The sequence below is a fragment of the Oxyura jamaicensis genome, chromosome Z (genome assembly GCF_011077185.1).
Source record: "Oxyura jamaicensis isolate SHBP4307 breed ruddy duck chromosome Z, BPBGC_Ojam_1.0, whole genome shotgun sequence".
Lineage (NCBI taxonomy): Eukaryota > Metazoa > Chordata > Aves > Anseriformes > Anatidae > Oxyura > Oxyura jamaicensis.
Window position 1 is genome coordinate 34,504,777 of NC_048926.1, and position 20,199 is coordinate 34,524,975.

The following is a 20,199-nucleotide window of genomic DNA, read 5'->3' on the forward strand; positions in this document are numbered from 1 at the left end:
ATAAGAAGTCCCATGTGATACAGAACCAAGCTCAGCCAGCTGCTGTACAGAGGACACATTGCTACTGGAAACACAGAGAGAGCAGACAGCCTGGGGTCCACAGAAGAAGCAACATTTCATCCAAGGAGAACAGTATTTTGAAGGCCAAATGGGAACCATTCTCTGAGGGAACAAACCATCTGCAACCATGCACATTTTCATACCATTCAGTTTAACCAGAAAATCTAACTGTATAGAGTAATTCTCTAAAAATTCAGATCAGCTGAAACTGTCTATGTAACAGAATGCTGATTTATTAGCACAATATTAATAGATACTACTTACATTTTATTAAAGAGGATGTCATGAATTTAAGCATCATATTTATTTATAATCCCATTAAAAAAATAAAATGAAATGAAACAAATTTTCAACACAGCATATAAATACTATAAATTTTCTATTACACTTATAAAAACTACCTGCATGATCAGTGAAAGGAAGGACACAGAGGATGCTTTCCTTGAATCTTTTACTAGGCTCTTGAGGACTTCAGGTCACCTAAAACTGCAGTGCCCCTCATCAAGTACTTCTCTCTCCCTCTCTGCTGATCTGGTCATGCAGTGAGTGAGATCAGTTCTTTGTTCCAGCAAAAAGAAGGCAGCAAAAACAGCAACAAATCACACAAGGAAACAATCAATTTTCAAATGGTTCACATGAGCAGCTTTTTCAGACTCTTCTCTTTCAGTACTGGAAAATCAATTATAAATTGATTTAGATTTAGATGAATGCCTAAAACCCCTACAGAGAGAAGACTATGGAGTTGTGGATTAGGCAGTCTTTTTCAAAAGAGGTTTGGGAGATCTACAGCACACATGCAGTATTGTTCTGTAGTTAGCTGTAAGTTTGCTACATCTTTGTTGTCAGTTAATGAATGCTCTGTGTGCTTGAAAGCTTGTCATCTTTCTCCAGCTGTACCATCTGGTCTCACAAAAGATCTGATTTCTTCCAACAAATCTCATGCAGCATAGTTTCCAGGGTGCAAATGAATTATAACAACCTCCCTTTTTCCTTTGACCTAGTCTATCTCTCTTCTACTAGAAAGATGATTTCATCTTTCATCTGACATCTTTTAACAAGCTCTAGGCACTATGTTCTCCTCTGTTTCTAACGTTCAATTTATTTTCTGTGGAAATATTATGTCTGTAACGAAAGTCTGTAACCCTATGAAGCTTAGTACAGATTTCAGCAAGTGAATACTAGCTTTTTTCTTACTGGGATTTATTGTTAGGCATTAAAAGTAATAATTGAAAAAAAAAAAAAAAAAAAAAAAAAAAAAAGATCCTGAATATGTACCAACATGAAAAACTGCCAGGCTTTCCCTATTTTGGAATGTCTAAATCTAGACTGCATTAGCAATCGGTGAATAATCACTAGTAATTATCATCACTGGCATTCAACAGATTTGTTTAGAGGAAGAGCTTCCAATTTCTCAGTGTAGTGTTCCTCCCTTAATTATGCCTGCAGACTAAGAAATGTGTGTTATTCTTGTCACTCTTGTCACTGGCAGCTGGGCTTTATTTAGAAGATGGAAGATTATTCTTTTGGTGATGGAGTGGGAAGCCCAGGCCGAAGGAGGTTACCATATATTTTGTTCTGAAGACACCAAGGTGTGCTTTTATCCTAATCTGAAACTGCAAATTATCTTGCTTGTCAGCATGAACAGTCTATTTGACTCATGTAGATGATATTGTTACTAATGAAGTGGAATGTCGTTGTCATACCATAATGAGATGAAGTGAGGTCATCTCTCCAGTAACTTGGACTATAGCATGATGTGACAATGATGACTGGAATGCTGAATTCAACCTAGAATTTCAAAGAAAGCCAAAGATGAGCAATAGAATTGGTAGCTGAACAAAATCCCAGAGTTTTTCAAGACTTGTTTTTATGCCTGTGGATTTTCAACCACAAAGTGTAAAAAACTCAGGTTTTTGTTGCTGTTTGTTTGTTTTGCAACCATGTTTTGTAAAATAATAGAACAATTAGCAAGGAAGATCACATGGTCATGGATCCATGCAGTGATACTGGGACTTGCAGGAAGCTATGTGGATCCGTTGAGAATCCACAGGTGAGGTGTGTTTTTTTTTCTGTCCTTGATTATATGTTTGCTATAAAATATTAAAAGCTCTGCTAAGCACTACCATTGTTCTTAACAGATCCCTCAGGATCAGAGGGCAGATTCCCTCCATAGAACATGTTAGGATGGAGAGTGGTATGCTTCCTGCTCCATCAGCATCATCTCTTTGCAGCATGCACTTTTAACCTAACCTAAAGGTCTTTGCAAAAATCTCAGAGGCTTAGGGTTACTTTTTGTGTTAAATGAAAAGCTAGCCTACATTAGTTTGCACATTGCTAGCATTGTAATTTGTGCTATCACATTAGTTTGCATATTGCTAGCATTGTAATCTGTGCTGTCCCTGATTTTTCAGAAGATTTACTGATTTTACTTTTTTCCCAAACTCTCTGACTTCATGTACTGTTTATCAGTGAGATAGAAAGCAGCTCACTTGTGGGCAGCAGTCCTTAAAGGTAACTTGTCTGTATGTTGGAATTTTGGATGCTATATAGGATTAAGGTCTATATCACACCTATTAAGGTATCATCAGAATAAATTATTTACCTAAGAGAAATATTAAACAGTGTCAAAAAAAAAAAGATTTCCAAAAACGCAGACACAATTTCCTACTATTGTCTCTATCCTTTAGACACTCAGAATTATTTCCTGAGAAGATTCATTGCCTAATTAATCTCTGCTAATTGACCTGATTTGGGGAGCATCAAAGATGTTGGAACAGGTTTAGTTAGGATGGGACTTTTCTGCACCTTTTTCTGTTTAAGAATGAAAAGGCAGTAAGCTGTTTGCAGTAAGAACATAGAAAGGGTCAAAGTGTCCATTCAGATCTATTGTATCCTGGCTCTGTCAATGGCAAAAAGCAAAGACAAAGATAACATTGTTAGTATGTATAATTTTTTCCAAATTCCATTATTTTGCAGCTCGAATTTCTTGTGCAGGTATGTAAAAATCCTCACCAGATTATTCTTTCATATTTTTTTTCTGGACTTCTCTTTAATCAGTGTAAACTTTCAGCATCCCCAGTGTTTTGTGCAAGAAGTTTGATAGCTGGAAAGACTCTCACTGACATAGCTGGAGAGACCAACAGAGTCAGCAGAATTTACTGAGCATCCGGTTAAAATACAGTCTACATGAAAATGCCGTTACCTGAACCCTCCTGAAACACAATTCTTCCAGCCAGCTCTGGGAACCAAGCATCCACCCAGCCAGCTTTGTCACCTAAGCAGTCATACATTAACTCATAGTCGCCTTGCTCATGATGCCTTGATGAGTAACATTCATGAAAAGAAAACAGCATTTCTCCACTTCTGGAACAGTTTTGCTGTAAGAGACTACCAGACACATATCAGGAACCAAAAGTGTTCCTCTGCAAAATAAATGGATGTAGGCATTTGTTGCAAAAAGGCCATCCCTCAAACCATGCCTAGAGGTTCAGGGACTTGAGAGATCTGGGAAGCCTGACTGCCAATAAAAAAATGAGGCAAAGTACTTGTTCAATACCTCAGCCTTTTCCATTTTTGTTGTTACCAGTTCTCCCTTCTGATTTATTGGAGAGACTACACTCTCCTTGGACTTTCTTTCAAATGGTACCAACGTACCTTTAGAATCCCTTCTTGTTAATTTTTGCATCCTTTGCCAAGCTCAGTGCCATCCGTGCCTTGGCTTTCCTGATCCTATCCCTGCACATCCAGAAGACATCCCTGTGCTCTTCCCAGGCCACATGTCCCTGCTTTCAGTTCCTGTGCCTTTCCTTCTTATACCTCAGTTTGAGCAGCAGGTCCTTTCTCAGCCATACCTGTTTCCTGCCATCCTTGCTCAACTTCTTACACATGGGGATGGAGACCTTTTGCACTCTAAGTCCTTAAAGAGTTGCCAGTTCTGATCAGTTCCACTGTCCCTAAGCAGAATGTCCCAGAGGATCTCATTCTCTAGTTCTCCAAATAGCTGTAATTTTGCTCTTCTAAAGTTCAGGGCCCTGACTTTGTTCTTTGCCAGGCCCTGTTAATTTGAATAATTTACTAATTTAAGTAATTAATTAATGGTGGTTTATTTAATTACTTAACTGCTAGTTAATCATTGGAATTATTTACTAATTCCAATTTCAAGCAGAGCTGGCTGAAAGCTAGCTCCGTTGCTTTGGGTTTCACAACTAACTCAACATGTTTTTAGATAGATATCATCTTGCATATTTCCAAGCACTGAAGCTTGCAGTGATATCAAATACATTTGACCATTTGACTTTTCTTTGAAAAATATTCACCAAAAAAAACAACATAACTTCTTTTTCCTGTAGAAGTACAGAGTACACCTATGATTAGTCCTCCAAGACTATAAAACAGAAATGACGTATTTGGGCAATGATTTATAATGTTGTGTGACAAGGTTTCCTTCATACTCTGCAAAAGTAAATTCTAAAATGTATAGGACAGTTACACACAGCACAAATGAGAGATTCCCTGCTGGGTCTTCATCCAAAGGGAAATGATGGATTTGATGAGACATCTTGCAGAAGCTTGGCTATAGTTCTGCTTGGTGTTTCATAAAATCGTTGCATGCTCTAACTACAAAATATTTGTACTAGAAGGGAAAAAGTGCCTGTGTGCTTTAAAAATGTGGTTAATAGCTTCTTAGGGCTTAGCACAATTATACTGTCAATTTACACTGCCAAAATGCTAAGTAATTCTGTAAGAGGGTTACCATCACTTACCCTCTGCAAATATGAGCCTTTTGAATGCTATTTAACCTCCTTATGTAAAACTGTACCAGTAAACATCTTCTTTGTATTTTGCCAGATTTATAATGTAGCTAGTCTGTTAAAAGGCTCCTACACCTTAGGAAACCTGTAGTTTGGCCTTAGAAAATGAAGTTATGTTTTCCAGCTGTGTTTTTCACTGATAGTTTCAAGTCCAAACATGAATTCCTGCAGCTTTTCTTTCCAACTTGTGCCTGAATCCAAGCATGATATTTATGATAAAATTCCAAAGAAGGAACAGTAAAAACAGTATTCATGACAGCTGACATAAATGTTTGGAACAATTGCAGCAGCTTGAATTCTACTTTATTTACAGTTGTTTGCTCCTGACTGTAACTAAAATGTAACATACTGAGCAGCTTTAGATGCTGTCTGCTCTATGATACTATTTCTGCTTTGTGTCTGACTTCTATTTTGTTCCTTATTTCAGCAATATACTCAAATTCAGTTCTAAACTCTGCACTGCTGTGGCCTCACCTCGAGTACTGTGTGCAGTTTTGGGCACCACAATGTGAGAAGGACATAAAACTATTAGAGAGTGTCCAAAGGAGGGCAACAAAGATGGTGAAGGGTCTAGAGGGCAAGAGGTATGAGGAGTGGCTGAGGTCCTTTGGTTTGTTCAGCCCAGGGCAGAGCAGGTTGAGGGGAGATGTGAAAAAGCTGTGAAAAATGCTAGTGGCTGCCTTTACAAGAGTCTGTGATGCAAAGACTTTTACACCCCCAAATCACTGTTCATCAGCATGGGAATTTTGGAAGCGGTGACAGCCAAGACACTCCTAAGCAGTTCCATTTACTCCCATTCCTGGTGAACACCAGGTTGTTGTACTGATGCAGCACTCTGTAAGATCATAGTAAATACACTGTGGCTTAACCTGGGTCAAGCTAAAAAACAATCCCCCGGATGGAGTCAGGAAATACTTTCAGCTGGGTTTGTTCAATGCTTTGGGTGCTGTAGTCGAAGAATACAGGTTATGCATCTCCATAATGAAGGGGTGCGGTAATTTTGTGTGGCAAAGGAAAACGCTTTAAGCCTCATAGGTGTTGAAGCCCTGTCTCAAAAAAATACAGCCCCAAACCATTTCTGGATCTCTGTATTGCTGTACTGAGGCAGTCACTCCTCAAAATCACTGACAGACGATGTTCTCTGCCTGTCAGGGTACAGAGGTATCACAGAACTCCAGACTGAGCTAGTAAACAAAGATGGAATCCATTCTAAAACACTGAATAAAAATAATGTCCAACACCAGTTCTCAGAAGTTTTTTTTCAAACTGCCTGCAAACATTACTTTTCTTAGCTTCATGACACACCTGTTAGTGTTTCTGTGGTTATTTTATGGATGAAGCAGAAGCCCAGAGTATTTTAAATTACTTTTCTTAAATGACCTAAATTAATTTATGTGAACTACGGCTGAGGATAACATAAAACAATGGTTTATGATTAAGCCACAGAACTACCCTTTCATAACCATTACCAAGGCATTATATAAAGGCTATATCTGTTACAGTGAATACTGCCGTGGAATGTAATAAGCTGTCACAAGTAGTTATGTATTCCTGAGGATGTGCCCATCAAGAAGCGAATGAAGGGTGTTTCTTGTGGTAAACTAAGTTGTTTAATTAGTATCTTTGCCTTAGACTTCCTTGATCATTTAGGCTTTCTGATGGTTATGTATCCACAATGTTTATTGACTGTAACTGGAGTTGTGCATATGTGAACTCTGAAAATCTGTCTCTTAAGCCTTCAGGATACCACAGTGTTACAAAATACAGACAAGCTGATTGCTTCAGAAGCACATTAGTTACAATTTCTCTTTATTCCTCTTTGCACGTAGCGTGCTTTTTCCAGCTTGTTTTCCATCCTTCTTGCGTACCGTCTCTACTTCTCATCTAGCTCTGACAGTCTTTCAATGCTCTTTGGGTTTCAGTATTTCTCATCTTAGAGAATTCAGTTTCCTACCTGCCTGAATTTATACTGCTTGAATTTTTCATACATCTTTAATTACTTTTAACACAGAAGTCTCTTCATCAGAGAAAAGTAACTACTGGAAACTTTAAAATGCCCATTTGCCTTGTGCCTAGTGTTTAAAGGGCAGATTGGTTCCAAGCTATAAAAATAAATAGGTCTGTTTGTTCTTAAAAGGATTTGGGTTGAGTGAAGTTTCTTTATAAGTATGTGACTCCTTAGTATTAAAGTTGGGAAAAAAAAAGAAGAGAAAACATATCGTCCACTTGCTACTCAAAGTGTTCAGCTGTGGTATTTTCACCTTAGCTACTCCTTGAGCTTGTACTAGCTACTCCTGGAGCTTACTTACCCAGTTGTGCTGCATTAAGTTTATGTACTACTTTTTTTTTTTTTTTTTTTTTTTTTTTTTTTTTTAATAATACAGAACAGAACCCCAAAATACAGAACTCAAAAATCAAACCTGTCATGGGGAGAAGGAAGAGAGGCAGAGAAGGAAATTCAGACATCCTACTGATCATTCCAAGAAGTATGAATAGAGCACAGCAGTTTGTAGAGCCTTACAGACACGTTCCTCAGCAGCACAGGCCTCTGTGATAGCTGTGGCTGGCAGTGACCATGCTTCTGTTGTAGAATTGTGTAGTCATTTTCATGCGGTTTTGGGGCAAATTCAGCTCACTGATTTCCACGTTGTTTAGTGTGTTTGGTATTCCAAAGAAGGTTTTTGAAACCAGTATCCTTCTCTGAACACTGCACATCTCTGTTTTCTGGAAGAATAAGATTTAATCCTACTACTTTTGGCCCAAAGTGTTTCTAAATGTTTACACCAACATTTAGATCAATACAGCCTACTCTCATCTGTGGCTACAACAGATACATGATAGGGTGTTTTCAAATTTCAGGTAGTGTTGCAAGTGCACAAACGGGAAAGGTATGTTCATAACATAAACAGAACATGCCCATCATGGGAGATCACAACAAACATAAAAAGGCAGGCGTGGCATTGGAAGCTGGAATAAGAACCCCTCATGGAACAACTAGTAGGTTTCGGGGAGGATACAGCAGGAAGTGAGGGCAGCAGTCCCTAATCAAGAGCTTCCTCTAGAGCCTGGGAGTGTCACGATGCACAAACGTGATGGATGAAGAAAGCAGAGGAGGGCGTAGCTGAAAAGGAAACAAACAGTGTCAACGACTGCAGGAAAAATGGACTGAAGCTTAGCAAAGCTTCCATAATGAGGAATAATAACTGTAATTAGGAGACAAATGTGAGCGAGAGCTAATGGAAGAATTTAGCACTGAAGTGCACTGCAAGTCTAAATATAACTGGGGAAGGCACAGGGCGGTAGACCATTCTGCTAAGTGAAGCAAAATATGGTCCTGTATCATAGGCTGTGCTATTACATTCTTACCACTCTCAACTACTTACTTACTTACTCCTCTTAACTACTTTCTCTTGCAGAAGCTGCAGGTAAATGCTGTGACCAAGGTCTGCACTTGGTATTCTGCCCCTTCCACGTAGCTTTCCAAGACCTGACCTCTGTTCACAAACTTTTCTGGTCTCAGCCGCACCCTCTGCTCCTCCTTTTTGAGTACTATTTCCATACTTAAATAAGTAATAGGGTATTTTGGCTTGAAGTGAGTGAGAACGCTGTTGTTTATTTGGTATGAGAAACAGGTGTATCAGGTTAGATCAAGCCGGGGTCATTTGTGCCTCTTTCTTAACAGGTGGTGGTCACAGCAGTTTTGCCACACAGTTCCTATGGCTAATTTCCAAGCACTCTAGCAGGAGAACAGGCTGCAGGTGTCCACTGCGGGGTTCTTTGTACCTTCTCTAAAATACTGCTCCTGAAGCAAGTGAAAGCATCGCTAACCCCGCGTGGCCGGGAGGGCGGGTGCAGCCAACCGTGTACGTACGTGGGCAAAGACATGGGCAGTGCTACGTATCTCCAGAACCTCACTCATCGTATTTCTGCACATCGTAACGCTGTAAAAAAGGGCCGGCAAGCACCACGCTCGCATTTCCGCAGAAAGATGGTTGGGGCCGGTGTTCTCGCAGGTCCTTCCCAGCCTAGCCGGTTCCGCAGCAGAAATTTTCAGCGAGGCGCGACGGGAGGCCGCACGACACCGTAACACCCCCCCGCGGCACGCTTTTCAGGATTTTATTTGTCATCCTTATTTTTTAACGCGCGCCCCCCGGCCTCCCTCAGCGGCGGAAGAGGCGGGCGCGTCCCTCTGGACGTGACGCGTTTCCACATGGCGGACTACCGGCCCCAGGGGGCGCCGCGGGGCGGCGGCGGCCATGTCCGGGCCCGTGCCCGCGGCCATGTCGGCGGCGGCCGCCCCCGAGTACGAGGTGGGGGAGCTGCACACCCGTGCCTTCTGCGTCGGCGCCCTGGGCCGCGGCTGGCGGCAGCAGCTGGGGCCCCCCGACCTCTCTCTGGCGGCGGAGGAAGAGGAAGATGAGGAGGAGGAGGAGGACGTGGCGGTGGCGGAGGAGCTGGGCTGCGACTTGGAGACGGCGGCCGAGCTGCGGGCTGTCTGCAGGTGGCCGCGGGAGCGGGGGTGGCCCCCCCCCCTTCCCCCTCTCTTCCCCCCCCCCCATATTTTCCTCTGGAATAAATAGCGGAGAAGGAAAACGTCTGTTTAGGGGGCAGTGCTGCGCTGGCAGAGCGTCGTGGCTGGGTTTTTCCTTGTGGTCAGGGTGAGCACAGAGACAGCGCTCCGCAGGGGAAGGCGTGCCTGCACGGTGCTCGTCGGGTAACTGACGGTGTGTGAACGCGGACGTGCTCTTAGGAGGCCCGGGTTGCAGAGGTGGAACTTGTATGAAGAAAGCAGCCAGACATCTGTGTTAACGCCGCCTGGGTGGGCTCTGGCAGCGTACGGTAGCTCTTGACCCCGTGCATCCTCATCCTCTGGCTGCTTTTCCTGCCAGGGCTGCCTGTGCAAGGCACTGCCACTGACTCTTGGCGCAGGGGACAGTGCTGTTTTGCCGAGGTGCACAGCTGGCACTAGGTTTAGGAAAGAAAAATGGTTCTCGTGTTGCTGTGCACTGGCTCCCACGTAGCTCTGCTCGTATTTGCAGACCAGTGAATTGCACGCTCGTGTTAGCACTGGTAGGGGAGAACCATCTAGGTGCTAGAGCAGTGGGATCTAACGTGTTAAAGCTGAGAGGCATCAGACTTCCAGATCAGATAAGTGGTGAGAATCACCTGCTCTTACCTGTTCTCTAGGAAAGGCCAGATTTCACACAGCAATTGCTGCAGAAAGCATTGCAGTTGGTGGTTTGCCTGCAGCTCATCAGCTACAAAGACGTGCCCGAGCTCTGTTGCTATACGTATAGCTCTGTGCAAGTCCCTTGATGATTGTTTCCCCAAAGGGGGAGAAGTATGTGCTAGTTTTTGCAAAAGCAAGGTGGACGTGGCTCGCTTTCTTGCACAGAGTGGAATGAAGTTAGTCTCTGTAGTGCTTTAACCCCAGCAGGCGGCTGAGCCCCACGTAGCTGCTCACTCGCTCCCTCCAGCTGGATGGAGGGGGAACACTTAGAGAGATAAAAGCAGTGTAACAAGAAAAGAAGGAAGAAAAAAAAAATAATAAGGGGGGTGGATGAGTGGAGGGGAACACAAATTAAAAGAAAAGAGTGACAGAAAGGCAATTGCTTACCACCAGCTGACTGATACTCAGCTAGTCCCTGAGTATGGTGCCTCCCCCAGTCATCTCCCCCCATTTTTACTTCTGAGCAGGTTGTTGCATAGTGCGAGACATCCCCCTGTTCCTGAGGGCCAGCTTTCCTGGCTGAGTCCCCTCCCAGCTCCTGGTGCATCCCCAGCCTCCTGACTGTCCGGGCAGTGTAAGAAGAAGAAAAGACCTTGCTGCAAGCACTGCTCTGCAACAAGTAAAACATCAGTGTGATGTCAGCACTGTTTTCATCATAAATCCAAAACACAGCACCAAAGGAGCTGCTGTGAAGAAAGTCAGCTATCCCAGCCCAAACCAGGACAGTCTCAGATGTGATCCAGAAGGCAAAGGTTGGTAATGTAGCTGGAGTTGTGATCTATATGGGTGCCCTAAGTGCCAGATGCGTAGGAAATTGCACAAGTTGTGTGGTGAGTGTCTTGTTAAATGTTTCCACGGTTATACTTCAAATTGTGGGGATAACATGACAGCAAAGCCAACATCAGCAACATTATTTGAGATGGTCATTAACTGATAATTACTATTTGTTTAAATGGTGATGGTGCTTGAGAGGGAGGAGGAGGTGTAGGGACGTATCACACTGCTTCAGTAAAAGGCAAGAAACATGCAGAATTGGAGCCTAGGAGCACAGAGTTCAAAGCTGGAGCCAAAACATACCTGTATGTATGTTGTGTGTGATGGTAAAAGTTCAGGAATACATTCAGAAATCAGGCCCTTTAGGGACACGTGTAGTGCAGGAAGAAATCAAGACAGCGAGTTATATTTTGCCCTGTCTGTGAAGGAGAAACTTGGCAAGCATTCTCACATTTTCAAGTGCTAGCTTAACTAAACCAGTGTTCTACTTCAGCTGTCATAGTTCTGGTGATTGGGGTTTTTTTAGCATTACCAGGCTTAGGAAAAATAGAGGCTGATGCTAGCATTAAAAACGTTTTCTGGTGTGGCAACACCTGTGTGAATTACTCTTTAAACTCTCCCTCTGTAGTGTCGTTTCTGTTCCTGTGCTGTGGCTTACTCTCTGCAGTGACCCTGTTGCTTGATCCGGTATGCTGCTATTTTTGCTGAAATTTCAAGCAGATTTTCCGTGCTTTATATTTCCCTTCCTTTATTCCATGCTCTTCTCTCTCCTTCCATCTATGACCACTACGTTTCATCTGCTGTCTGTTACAGAGCAGTGCTGGCCATTTGCTGCAGAGCAAACCGTGGAAAGTGGTGCTGTGTAGTGAGAAAGTGTGGAAAAGGGGGTACAAAAAAGGGGAGGAAGTCTATGAGGGAGAAAGAACAGATCATCTGGCAGCTGCTTGTTGGCTTTGCAGGAGAATGAAGATAATAAACCTGCACATCCTTGTGTGACCTTTTCCCTCATGCAGGCTGGAATCCCAATCCCTAATCTCCACATGCTTTTGCTTTTAAATTAAATAGTGCTAGTCTCTTGAATCTCTTCCTTAACATTGGCCAACCTCAAGTCACCACCTCTGATCGCTTTCACTTGCCTGCTCTGTGCTGTTTGTACTCGTCCCTTGCGAGGAGTTGACAACTGTGGACTACACCAAGACCTGTTCTGTGCAGTCTGATGGTCATACTTGCTATTGGCCTAAATACAGTTCCCTAGGCACTGACATGAAGGCATGTTGGATATGAACATTTTCTTGACTGTGAACTACTTGTGAGTGAAGTTCTGGCAAGTTAAGCTCTTTTGCTGTGGTTAGAAAAGAGATGGCAAGATGTGGATGCTCCTGCTGTACCTGTGTTTAAAAGAAAACAGTAGCAGAGTAAGGGAATCTTTCATAGACTCAGGATGAAGTTTTCCAAAATCCATACTGGAGTCTTTTTCACAATATTTGTGATACAGTGTATGTGTAAGTATTCCTTACGATTTAGTCTCTTCTGGTGAGAAGCAATGGAATAGTATTTAAAAGTTTTTTAACTTGCTGTGCATCACAGTGTATTGTGGTTGAATCTCTCTTTTTTTGCACATGTGTATTTTTCCATTTGCGGGAAACTAATTCTACCTTCACTCACTTGAATTTGACTCAGTAAGAACAGTTTGCATGCTGCTCAACTTGTGTGCAGACCACGGTTGTATGGATTGCGTGCAGGTGTAAGATGCTGTCCCCTAGGAGATCCTATCAGCTCTTCTCTTAAATAACCAAGATGTGGGGATAGTCAAGTTTGACTCTTGTTCTGTCAGTGAGCACAGAGATTTGCACTGGGATTTGGTAGTGATGTCTGAGAGACTGAAGTGTTTTAATGCTGGAGGTGCTCAGCTATGTTACTCCATTGCCTTCAGAGGGAGTTGTGGGGTAGGTGTAGGACAGGCTTAGGCTCAGATCAGTGTGGATTTTAGGTAGGTCAAGGGAGGTGAGGCTTACAGGTACCTTATTTTCTCTTCAGCCCTGATTCACCCCCTTGTTTTATTAGAAGGGGGTAGTTGTAAATATCTCTAGGGACGTGTTATAAAGCTGCATTAAGCTAGCATTAGCGTCTTATCGTATTAGTATTTAGCGTCTCATAGCATTAGTGTCTCAAAGGTGATGAAAGTACTGCCCTCAAAATATGTGCAATACAGAGAGTAGTATAAACACCGTATCTGATTTAGCAGGGAAGCATCAGGCAAAATACTAAAGAATCTTCTGAAGTTTTAATTTCTGAAACTGAGAAAGATTTTTGTGTTGCCAGAATATTCTGAGAAAAGTGAGGCCACGGTGATTAAAGGCTTTGCTGATGTTCTGTTTCCATGTCCAAATTACCACAGGCCTGGCCTTAACCTTTTTATTTTTAGCCTTCTTCCAACGGGACGGGAATTTTGTGTAATGCTTTGCATGTTTTATTTAAGTGGGACCTTCATCTGTTGTTCCTTGTCACTATCCTACAGTTCATCTTAATGCCTGTTCAGCAATTTGGGCATCTACTGTAATTATTTCCCCCGCCATAGCTGAGTGCAGTTTTGTGTGTATGACTGCTCTTTGTCTCGCATCAGCTTGCCTCAGGAGTGAGGTACATCTGGCACAAGCTTTCTGCTGCGTGCAGTTTGCTGTGTTAGGCACGTGACACCCACTACCTGGGCTTAATTCCCAGAGGGAATAGCCCTACGCGTTACGAAGGCTGATTTTTTCGTAGGACTGTGGACCAAGCATTAGTGGTGTGGTTCCACCACGGTGGAGTTACTCCAGAGTGGCCTACAGAAAAGGCCATGTAGCAAGGTCTCTCAGGACTTAAATGCCTGTGATACAGTGAGGTATTTCATGAGTTCAGACTGATTCAAAAGCCTGAAAAAGGCATTCTGCGTGTAACGTTCATTTAGAAATAAAGTGTTTCTGACTTTGAGGAGTTTGAAATGGCAGTATTGAGGCTCACAAAGGTCCATGCAGCCTGTCAGGGATCCAGTGTCATTTTCTCTTTGTGCTAACTACCATTCCAACCTTACACTGAAAATGAGGAAGCAGCATGCATGACAGGTGTTTTTCACTGTGTCTTCTTGAAGCTGCTTTCTAGGGAACGTTAGTTTTTTCCAGGAGTGGATGATTAGCGGATGTTCTGCAGATGCCGCAGCCAGACATTGCTGTCTAATGCTATGGGAGGGAAGGAAAGCATATGCAAGTATTGGTGAGTTTGACACTGTATGCTTGTGTAGAAGGGAAACTGACTTGTGGAAAATGCACTCCACAATCAGTAAGATTGTAAAGTAGGTATGTTTATTCAGCAAAGGGGGTAGCCCCACCAAATCGTGCACGTGCGCCGTGGCAACTTGCCATGGTTATATGCAGTAAAGAATTACATATGTGTGAAGTTTCACAATGCGCCTATACATCTGCATAACCTGTTCCTGCTTCATATTAAAATTCAAGAAATCATTTCCATAAACTCCTCCCATCTGTGCTTGCACAGTGTCTTCTGGTGGTGGTCGCTGGGGATGAAGGTTGGTGACTCTTCCTCATCACCGCTAGTTGACCTCTTGTCTTTGCACAGACTCAGTACTCCTTGGCTCTTGTCCATCCGCAGGACCAGTTTCTGCCAGTTTCTTAAGAAAGGCTCACACTTCTATCAAGAGACTAACCTTGGTAAGGGGCCCAAGGCTTCTTGCTTTAACTAATTTGCACAATGCACAACAGTTAGCAAAGACACTAAGTAGCATCCACGAGTTTAATCCTGTCAGCGCTCTACCTCTACTTGATAAGATTCTCCTAAGTGCCTCTTTCAAAATGGGATTTTGTTGCCTTTGATGTAGATGGAATTTTACAATAGTTTTCAAATCTTGCAAACAACCTGCATGTTGCTTAAAGAGCAAAGGGCATAGGCATGTTAGCGAAATGGCAGGACCTCAAGAAATTCAGGGCTTTCAGGTGAATAGAGTCACTAACGCATGGGCAGGAAGACTTCAATAAACAGCCTAGGCAAGCTGGTGGGATGTAGCTTGTTTTTATTGGCCACAGAAGGGTTATTTGTGAATTGCTTTACCTGTCAGGGACTGCATTTACTTCAGTGGATGGGCTGTTCGTAACAGTGACCTGTGCTGAATGGAGAACAACCTTATCTAAAGCTGATGCTTGCTTTATATTCTCCAAAGTACTCTTGTCCTCCTTTATGTTGCTTAAAATGACTATCCTTTAGCAGCAGTCCGCATTCGATACGGGGCTGACTTAGTTGTCTCTGCTTCTAGTTCCTCTGGTGGAATCTACGGATAAGGTTGGTTCTTTTTCTAAGGCGTTGTAAGTAATTGCTGCATTGTTTTTGTTTGTTTTTAAAAATAATACATCTGAATGAATCTTCTCAGTAACTTAAAATACACTGAAAGATTCTTATTTTTCTTTTAGAGTACATCTGGATGGTATGAAAGTATCTAAAGAGTAGTAAATCCAAGTAATCTTCAGTGCAGAATAGATTTATTGGGTCATCAGAAGTAGGCCATTTACCCTGAACCGAAACTTTATCTCTGACGTTGACTTACTGTCAGCTGATAGCAGTTGATTCCTGTAGTGGATTTACGTGGCAAGGTTTTGGTAGCAGGCGGCCATAGGGGTGGCTTCTGTGAGAAGGATCTAGAAGCTGCCCCATGTTTGGTAAGGGCCCCACTGCTGACCAGAGCTGAGCCAGTAAGTGATGTTGTTTGCGCCTCTGTGAGAGCAGATTTAAGACGGGGAAAAAAACACTGTGCCACACAGCAGCTAAATAAAAGCAGAAGTAAAATTCTCCTTGATTAATAATAAGAACCACTGGTTTTTGAATCAGCATTTTTCTGTATGTTTTCAGATAAAAAAGGTAACTGATGCTAGTATAATAGTGTCTAATCTGAAGTTTACACATGGATAGTTGGGTCTGTTTGTGGTGCGATGTGGAATTACTATATTATAAAACTGTGACAGGATGCAGATGTGGTGTTCTGCAGTTGTTGTTGTTGTTGTTTAATGTATTGATGAGAAGGCTCTTCTTTACTGTGAGGGTGACAGAGCACTGGAACAGGTGTTTGCCCAGGGAGGCTGTGGAGTCTCCTCTGTAGATATTCACAACCCACCTGGATGCCATCCTGCGCAATGTGCTCTGGGTGATCCTGCTTGGCAGGGGGGATGGACTATATCATCTCCAGAGGTCCCTTCCAACCTTGGCCATTCTGTGATTCTGTGAGAAATTTAATCCTAGTTTATGGTATGAAAACATGACATTTGTATAATCAGTTTAAATCAGTACTGCTGCCAAAACAGTTACTCTTCCATCCTACATCTTGCAGTGATTTGCACTACAGCAAAAAATTCTAGTTAGATGTACTTTGGATTCTGTGTGGGCACAAGAAGAGTGAGGGTTAAAAGCATCTGAGGATGGAAAGAAGGATGCATGGAAGGGTGGACCTATCACTTCTGGCAGAAATGTTGTTTAATTCCCATTGGAAGAAGTATGTTGTAAATGAATGCCTTAATACAGCGGTTGGTGCTTGTGTGAATGTGGTGGCTTGCCTACATGTGCTTAGGTGAGTTGTTAGCTTTACCGTATGGGTTGAGGCTGATGATTCTTTTTGGTTGAATCTGTTTTGCCATATATCATCAGAAAATCGGAGCAGGTGGGTGGGATTTGAAAATGTCAAGTGACATTTTTAAAGTTTATAAAAAGTGTTGGACACACATCTCTACCGGGGCTTGTTACACCTCTATAGGCAGCTATGCTTTGTTAGGAAGAATACAAAATAAAGAAAATTTGCACAATTTCTGTGAAAACAAGATATAAATTCAAGGACTCTTTGACTTTTGGTTCTCTCTCTTATCAGGGCATAAGGGCAGTAGAGTTGATTTAGACTATACAAACTATGCCTTGTTTATTTGCATTTCACTGTCTTTGTTCCTTTTAACTTACTGATTTTCATTAAGTATGAAAAAATGTGTAATAATTATTTTCTTTGTTGTTCTAGTGTTGATATGTTAATGTCTTCTGATAAAGAAAAGGACCCAGAAGTTATTCCTGAAGATAGCAGTTTACTAACTCTTCGGTATGTTGCTACAATATACTGTCCGTATCCTCATTTGAGGGAGAAGAAGATGACCAAACACAACAGCATTGTTAGCTGCATGCTCATTTTCTAGGCCATGGTATACTTTGTGAAGCAGTGTCTAAAAACACTCTAAGGGCAGAAACACTATTTTAGGACAAGCTAGTTGATATGAGCCTTCTGCTTTAACATTACTTTGGATTTTTTTTTAATGAAGATATGACACAGAATGTGCCATCTTTCTTCCTGGAAGAACTGACGATTCCTGAATCTAGGTGCTTCTGAATTAGTGCCTGCATTTTGAGTACACGGGAAGCTTCTTGAAAGCACGGGAAGAAATTTTCTTTAAAACTTTAAAAAATAAATCTATAATTCTTATCTTTAGCAACCCGCAGTCCCATTGTAACATCCAAAGTGTAACTACTGAAATTGTGGCCATACACGTCTTGAAAATCTTCCTGAAAACCTTCAGGAAGATCTGAAGGGGTGTAGACTTGTCCCAGAAGTTAAAATGGGTTTGTTATTCACACAGTGGTTAAATATGTGTATATGTGTATTGTAGTAGATATTCTAGGTGTAGCTCTTTTTTTTTTTTAGAAGTTCTTTTTAGGAAAATATGTCCTGGGGTTGAGAATATTTGTGTTTTTTTTTTTTCCTTTTTTTCTTTGCTTGAGTATGAATTGAATTTTCTAAAGTGTGAGGACTAGCAGAAACACCTTCCTGAAAGGTAGCAAGTGTTCCTCTGTAGAGCCTCTGCAGGGTCTACATTTTGTTGTTTTTTATTCTGTTACAACAAATGCCCACAAACAAACTGTAATTTGAGTATGAAAAAATAAATTAAAAAAAAAAAAAGTTGAAATCCATAACCTGGGCTGATTTGTGGGAATTGGCAGACAAGATTATTGCAAATGTTGGTTGTGCTAAGATGGCCAGAAATCCTGCTCTTTGAAAGCTGCACTGTAGTGCCTTGTGTTATTTGAAAATATGTCTACAGAGTGTGTACAGAAGTTGTTTAATGAAGTTTTTGTCCTGTGTTTCTCTCCTTCAGAATTAGAAAGAAGGTACTAGAGAGGAGAGAAGAAAGAATCATTGTGGATCGGGCTTGCAGGCAAGAAACTCTTGCCTATGAGATGGTAAGATTTCCCTGTCATCTCACAGGATTTCAGTGCAGTCTAGCACAGACAAAATACAACTACTGGTTGTTTTTCTTTCCCAGTACTGTGAACCCATGTACACTGTAAACATTTGCAGATCTGAATCTGCAGGTAATGACTGAGATTAATGACATTTTATAGAAAGATAGCACAGGAGCTCATCTCTTAGTCTGTTGATACCAAGCATGGTAAGGAGGAACTCCAGTCCATTAGCATTGTATGACTGCTTTTACTTGGCTGCTACTAAAGCATTGTGTAGGGGGTCAAGTGTACTGAGCATTGTATGAGGTTACTGTAGAGCTAGACAAAATGCATAGCACTGTTGCTTGCGGAGTCCTGTGTTGGTATCTAAGCTTTAATGTATAAATAGTTGTCAGCTGGTTTCTGTACAACTGAAAGAGGAAGACAGTAGAGGCAAAGTTCCTAGTTCAGAGCTTCATAACCCGTGTTTCTCAGCCATTCTGATTTGTCACAGTAGCTGGCAATCTCTAATTGTCAAAAGCACCTCAGTTTCTCCAGAACTGAGAAATGGAGGGAAATGTTTGAAACCACAATTTTTCACTTTCCCATATTGAAGGAACAAGGCTGTTAATTCAGAAGGCTGCAGAAAGACAGTCAAAAACAAGTTATGTTTAGAAGAGAGTTTCTCTGACTTTTATGCAGGGACTATGGTATATAAGAGGTTGACAATATATCTATTTGTATCTTTTTTTTATTCCAGGAGTCAAATGCAATTGGAAAGAGGCCAGATAATCCAGTAGATCTAGTAGAAGAGGGAGAACTGCTTTTAACTCTGAACATTTTCTATCCTGTCATATTTCAGAAGGTTGGTACTAAATCCTCTAAGCTGTATTCTAATGCCTCTTCCCTGCTCAGGTAATGTATTGCTTTCCCAAGCATTTAAAATTAGTGACACCACTGAGGAAGCATCATAAACCCTTCAGCTGTGGTAACTTCTCAGGGCTTTTACAGAATGTGTTTTTCCCTATGGTACTGGTATACACAAAGATATTTCTACATAAACTGGTAATTTCCATCTGTAAAAGAGGCTGAGGCAAGATACTGTTTAAATCTTAAACAGGAAGGTGTTGTGCTGTGTGCTGCTATTAAATACCTCAAGCTGTCAACTCAAGCAATTCTACTGAAGTGATTTTCACTTGAACCTTTTATACTGTTTTCTTTGTAGCACAAAGATCACAAACCCTATCAGACAGTCCTTGTACTGGGCAGCCAGAAGCTCACTGAACTGAGAGATTCCATTTCCTGCGTCAGTGACCTCCAGATAGGTGGAGAGTTCAGCAGTCAGCCAGATCAAGCACCAGAGCACATCAGCAAGGTAAAACCTTCTGCTTGGAGCACTTATATGTAAGAACTTGGAAAACATATAGTTGAGAGGCGCAGGGTGGTTTTTTTGTCCCTTCAGCACTATATTTAGCTAGCATGGTTCTGAGTGTGGGTTGCACCACAACTAAATACTTCCTGGTGGCATTGCCATGCTGACCTGCTACATACATCTTTGATGGCATGTCAAGAGAAATGTCATTAGTGCTATTGCTGGAAAGTAGTGGTGCTAGCAGTGAGTTCTTGTGGAGAGGTGTCCATGTGGACTGTTTTTTACACTGAGCAATATTCTGAAACACCAGAGGTAATGGAAAGCCAGAGGCGGACCTTCCATCTCTGAACACAAGTCATAGAATCATTAAGGTTGGAAAAGACCTTCAAGATCATCTGGTCCAACCGTCACCCTACCACCAATGTCACCCACTAAACCACGTCCTTAAGCACCAGGTTCAGTCTTTCCTTGAACATCCCCAGGGACAGTGACGCCACCACCTCCCTGGGCAACCCATTCCAATGCCTGACTGTTCTTTCTGAGAATGTCTCCTCATTTCAAACCTGAACCTCCCCTATTGCAACTCAAGGCCGTTCCCTGTAGTTACCTGTGAGAAGAGGCTGACCCCCAGCTCCCCACACCTTCCTTTCAGGTAGTTGTAGAGAGCAATTAAAGTCTTCCCCGAGCCTCCTCTTTTTTCCAGACTAAACAACCCCAGT

The 20,199-nt window shown here is 42.0% G+C and overlaps 1 protein-coding gene and 1 long non-coding RNA gene across 6 annotated transcripts in view; one reads left to right on the forward strand and one right to left on the reverse strand.

The window, feature by feature from the left end:
• Nucleotides 1-6,647: 6,647 nt before the first annotated feature.
• On the reverse strand, nt 6,648-9,025 carry LOC118156718. Its single transcript, XR_004746400.1, has 2 exons — nt 8,743-9,025; nt 6,648-7,992 (listed from the first exon to the last, which is right to left on the reverse strand). It is a non-coding gene; the product is annotated as an uncharacterized LOC118156718 (long non-coding RNA).
• A 57-nt stretch (nt 9,026-9,082) lies between these two features.
• Nucleotides 9,083-20,199, forward strand: part of SNAPC3 (small nuclear RNA activating complex polypeptide 3) — a 51,678-nt gene continuing 40,561 nt past the window's right edge. The window contains exons 1-5 of one of the 5 annotated variants that reach the window (XM_035310901.1): nt 9,083-9,372; nt 16,916-16,993; nt 18,042-18,126; nt 18,869-18,973; nt 19,334-19,483. In XM_035310901.1, coding sequence (XP_035166792.1) covers nt 9,128-9,372; nt 16,916-16,993; nt 18,042-18,126; nt 18,869-18,973; nt 19,334-19,483 — 663 coding nt within the window. In that variant the 5' untranslated portion in view covers nt 9,083-9,127. Of the gene's footprint in view, nt 9,373-10,741; nt 10,932-16,915; nt 16,994-18,041; nt 18,127-18,868; nt 18,974-19,333; nt 19,484-20,199 lie in introns of those variants that run through there. The other 4 variants (XM_035310904.1, XR_004746398.1, XM_035310902.1 and 1 more) reach the window with 4 other exon arrangements.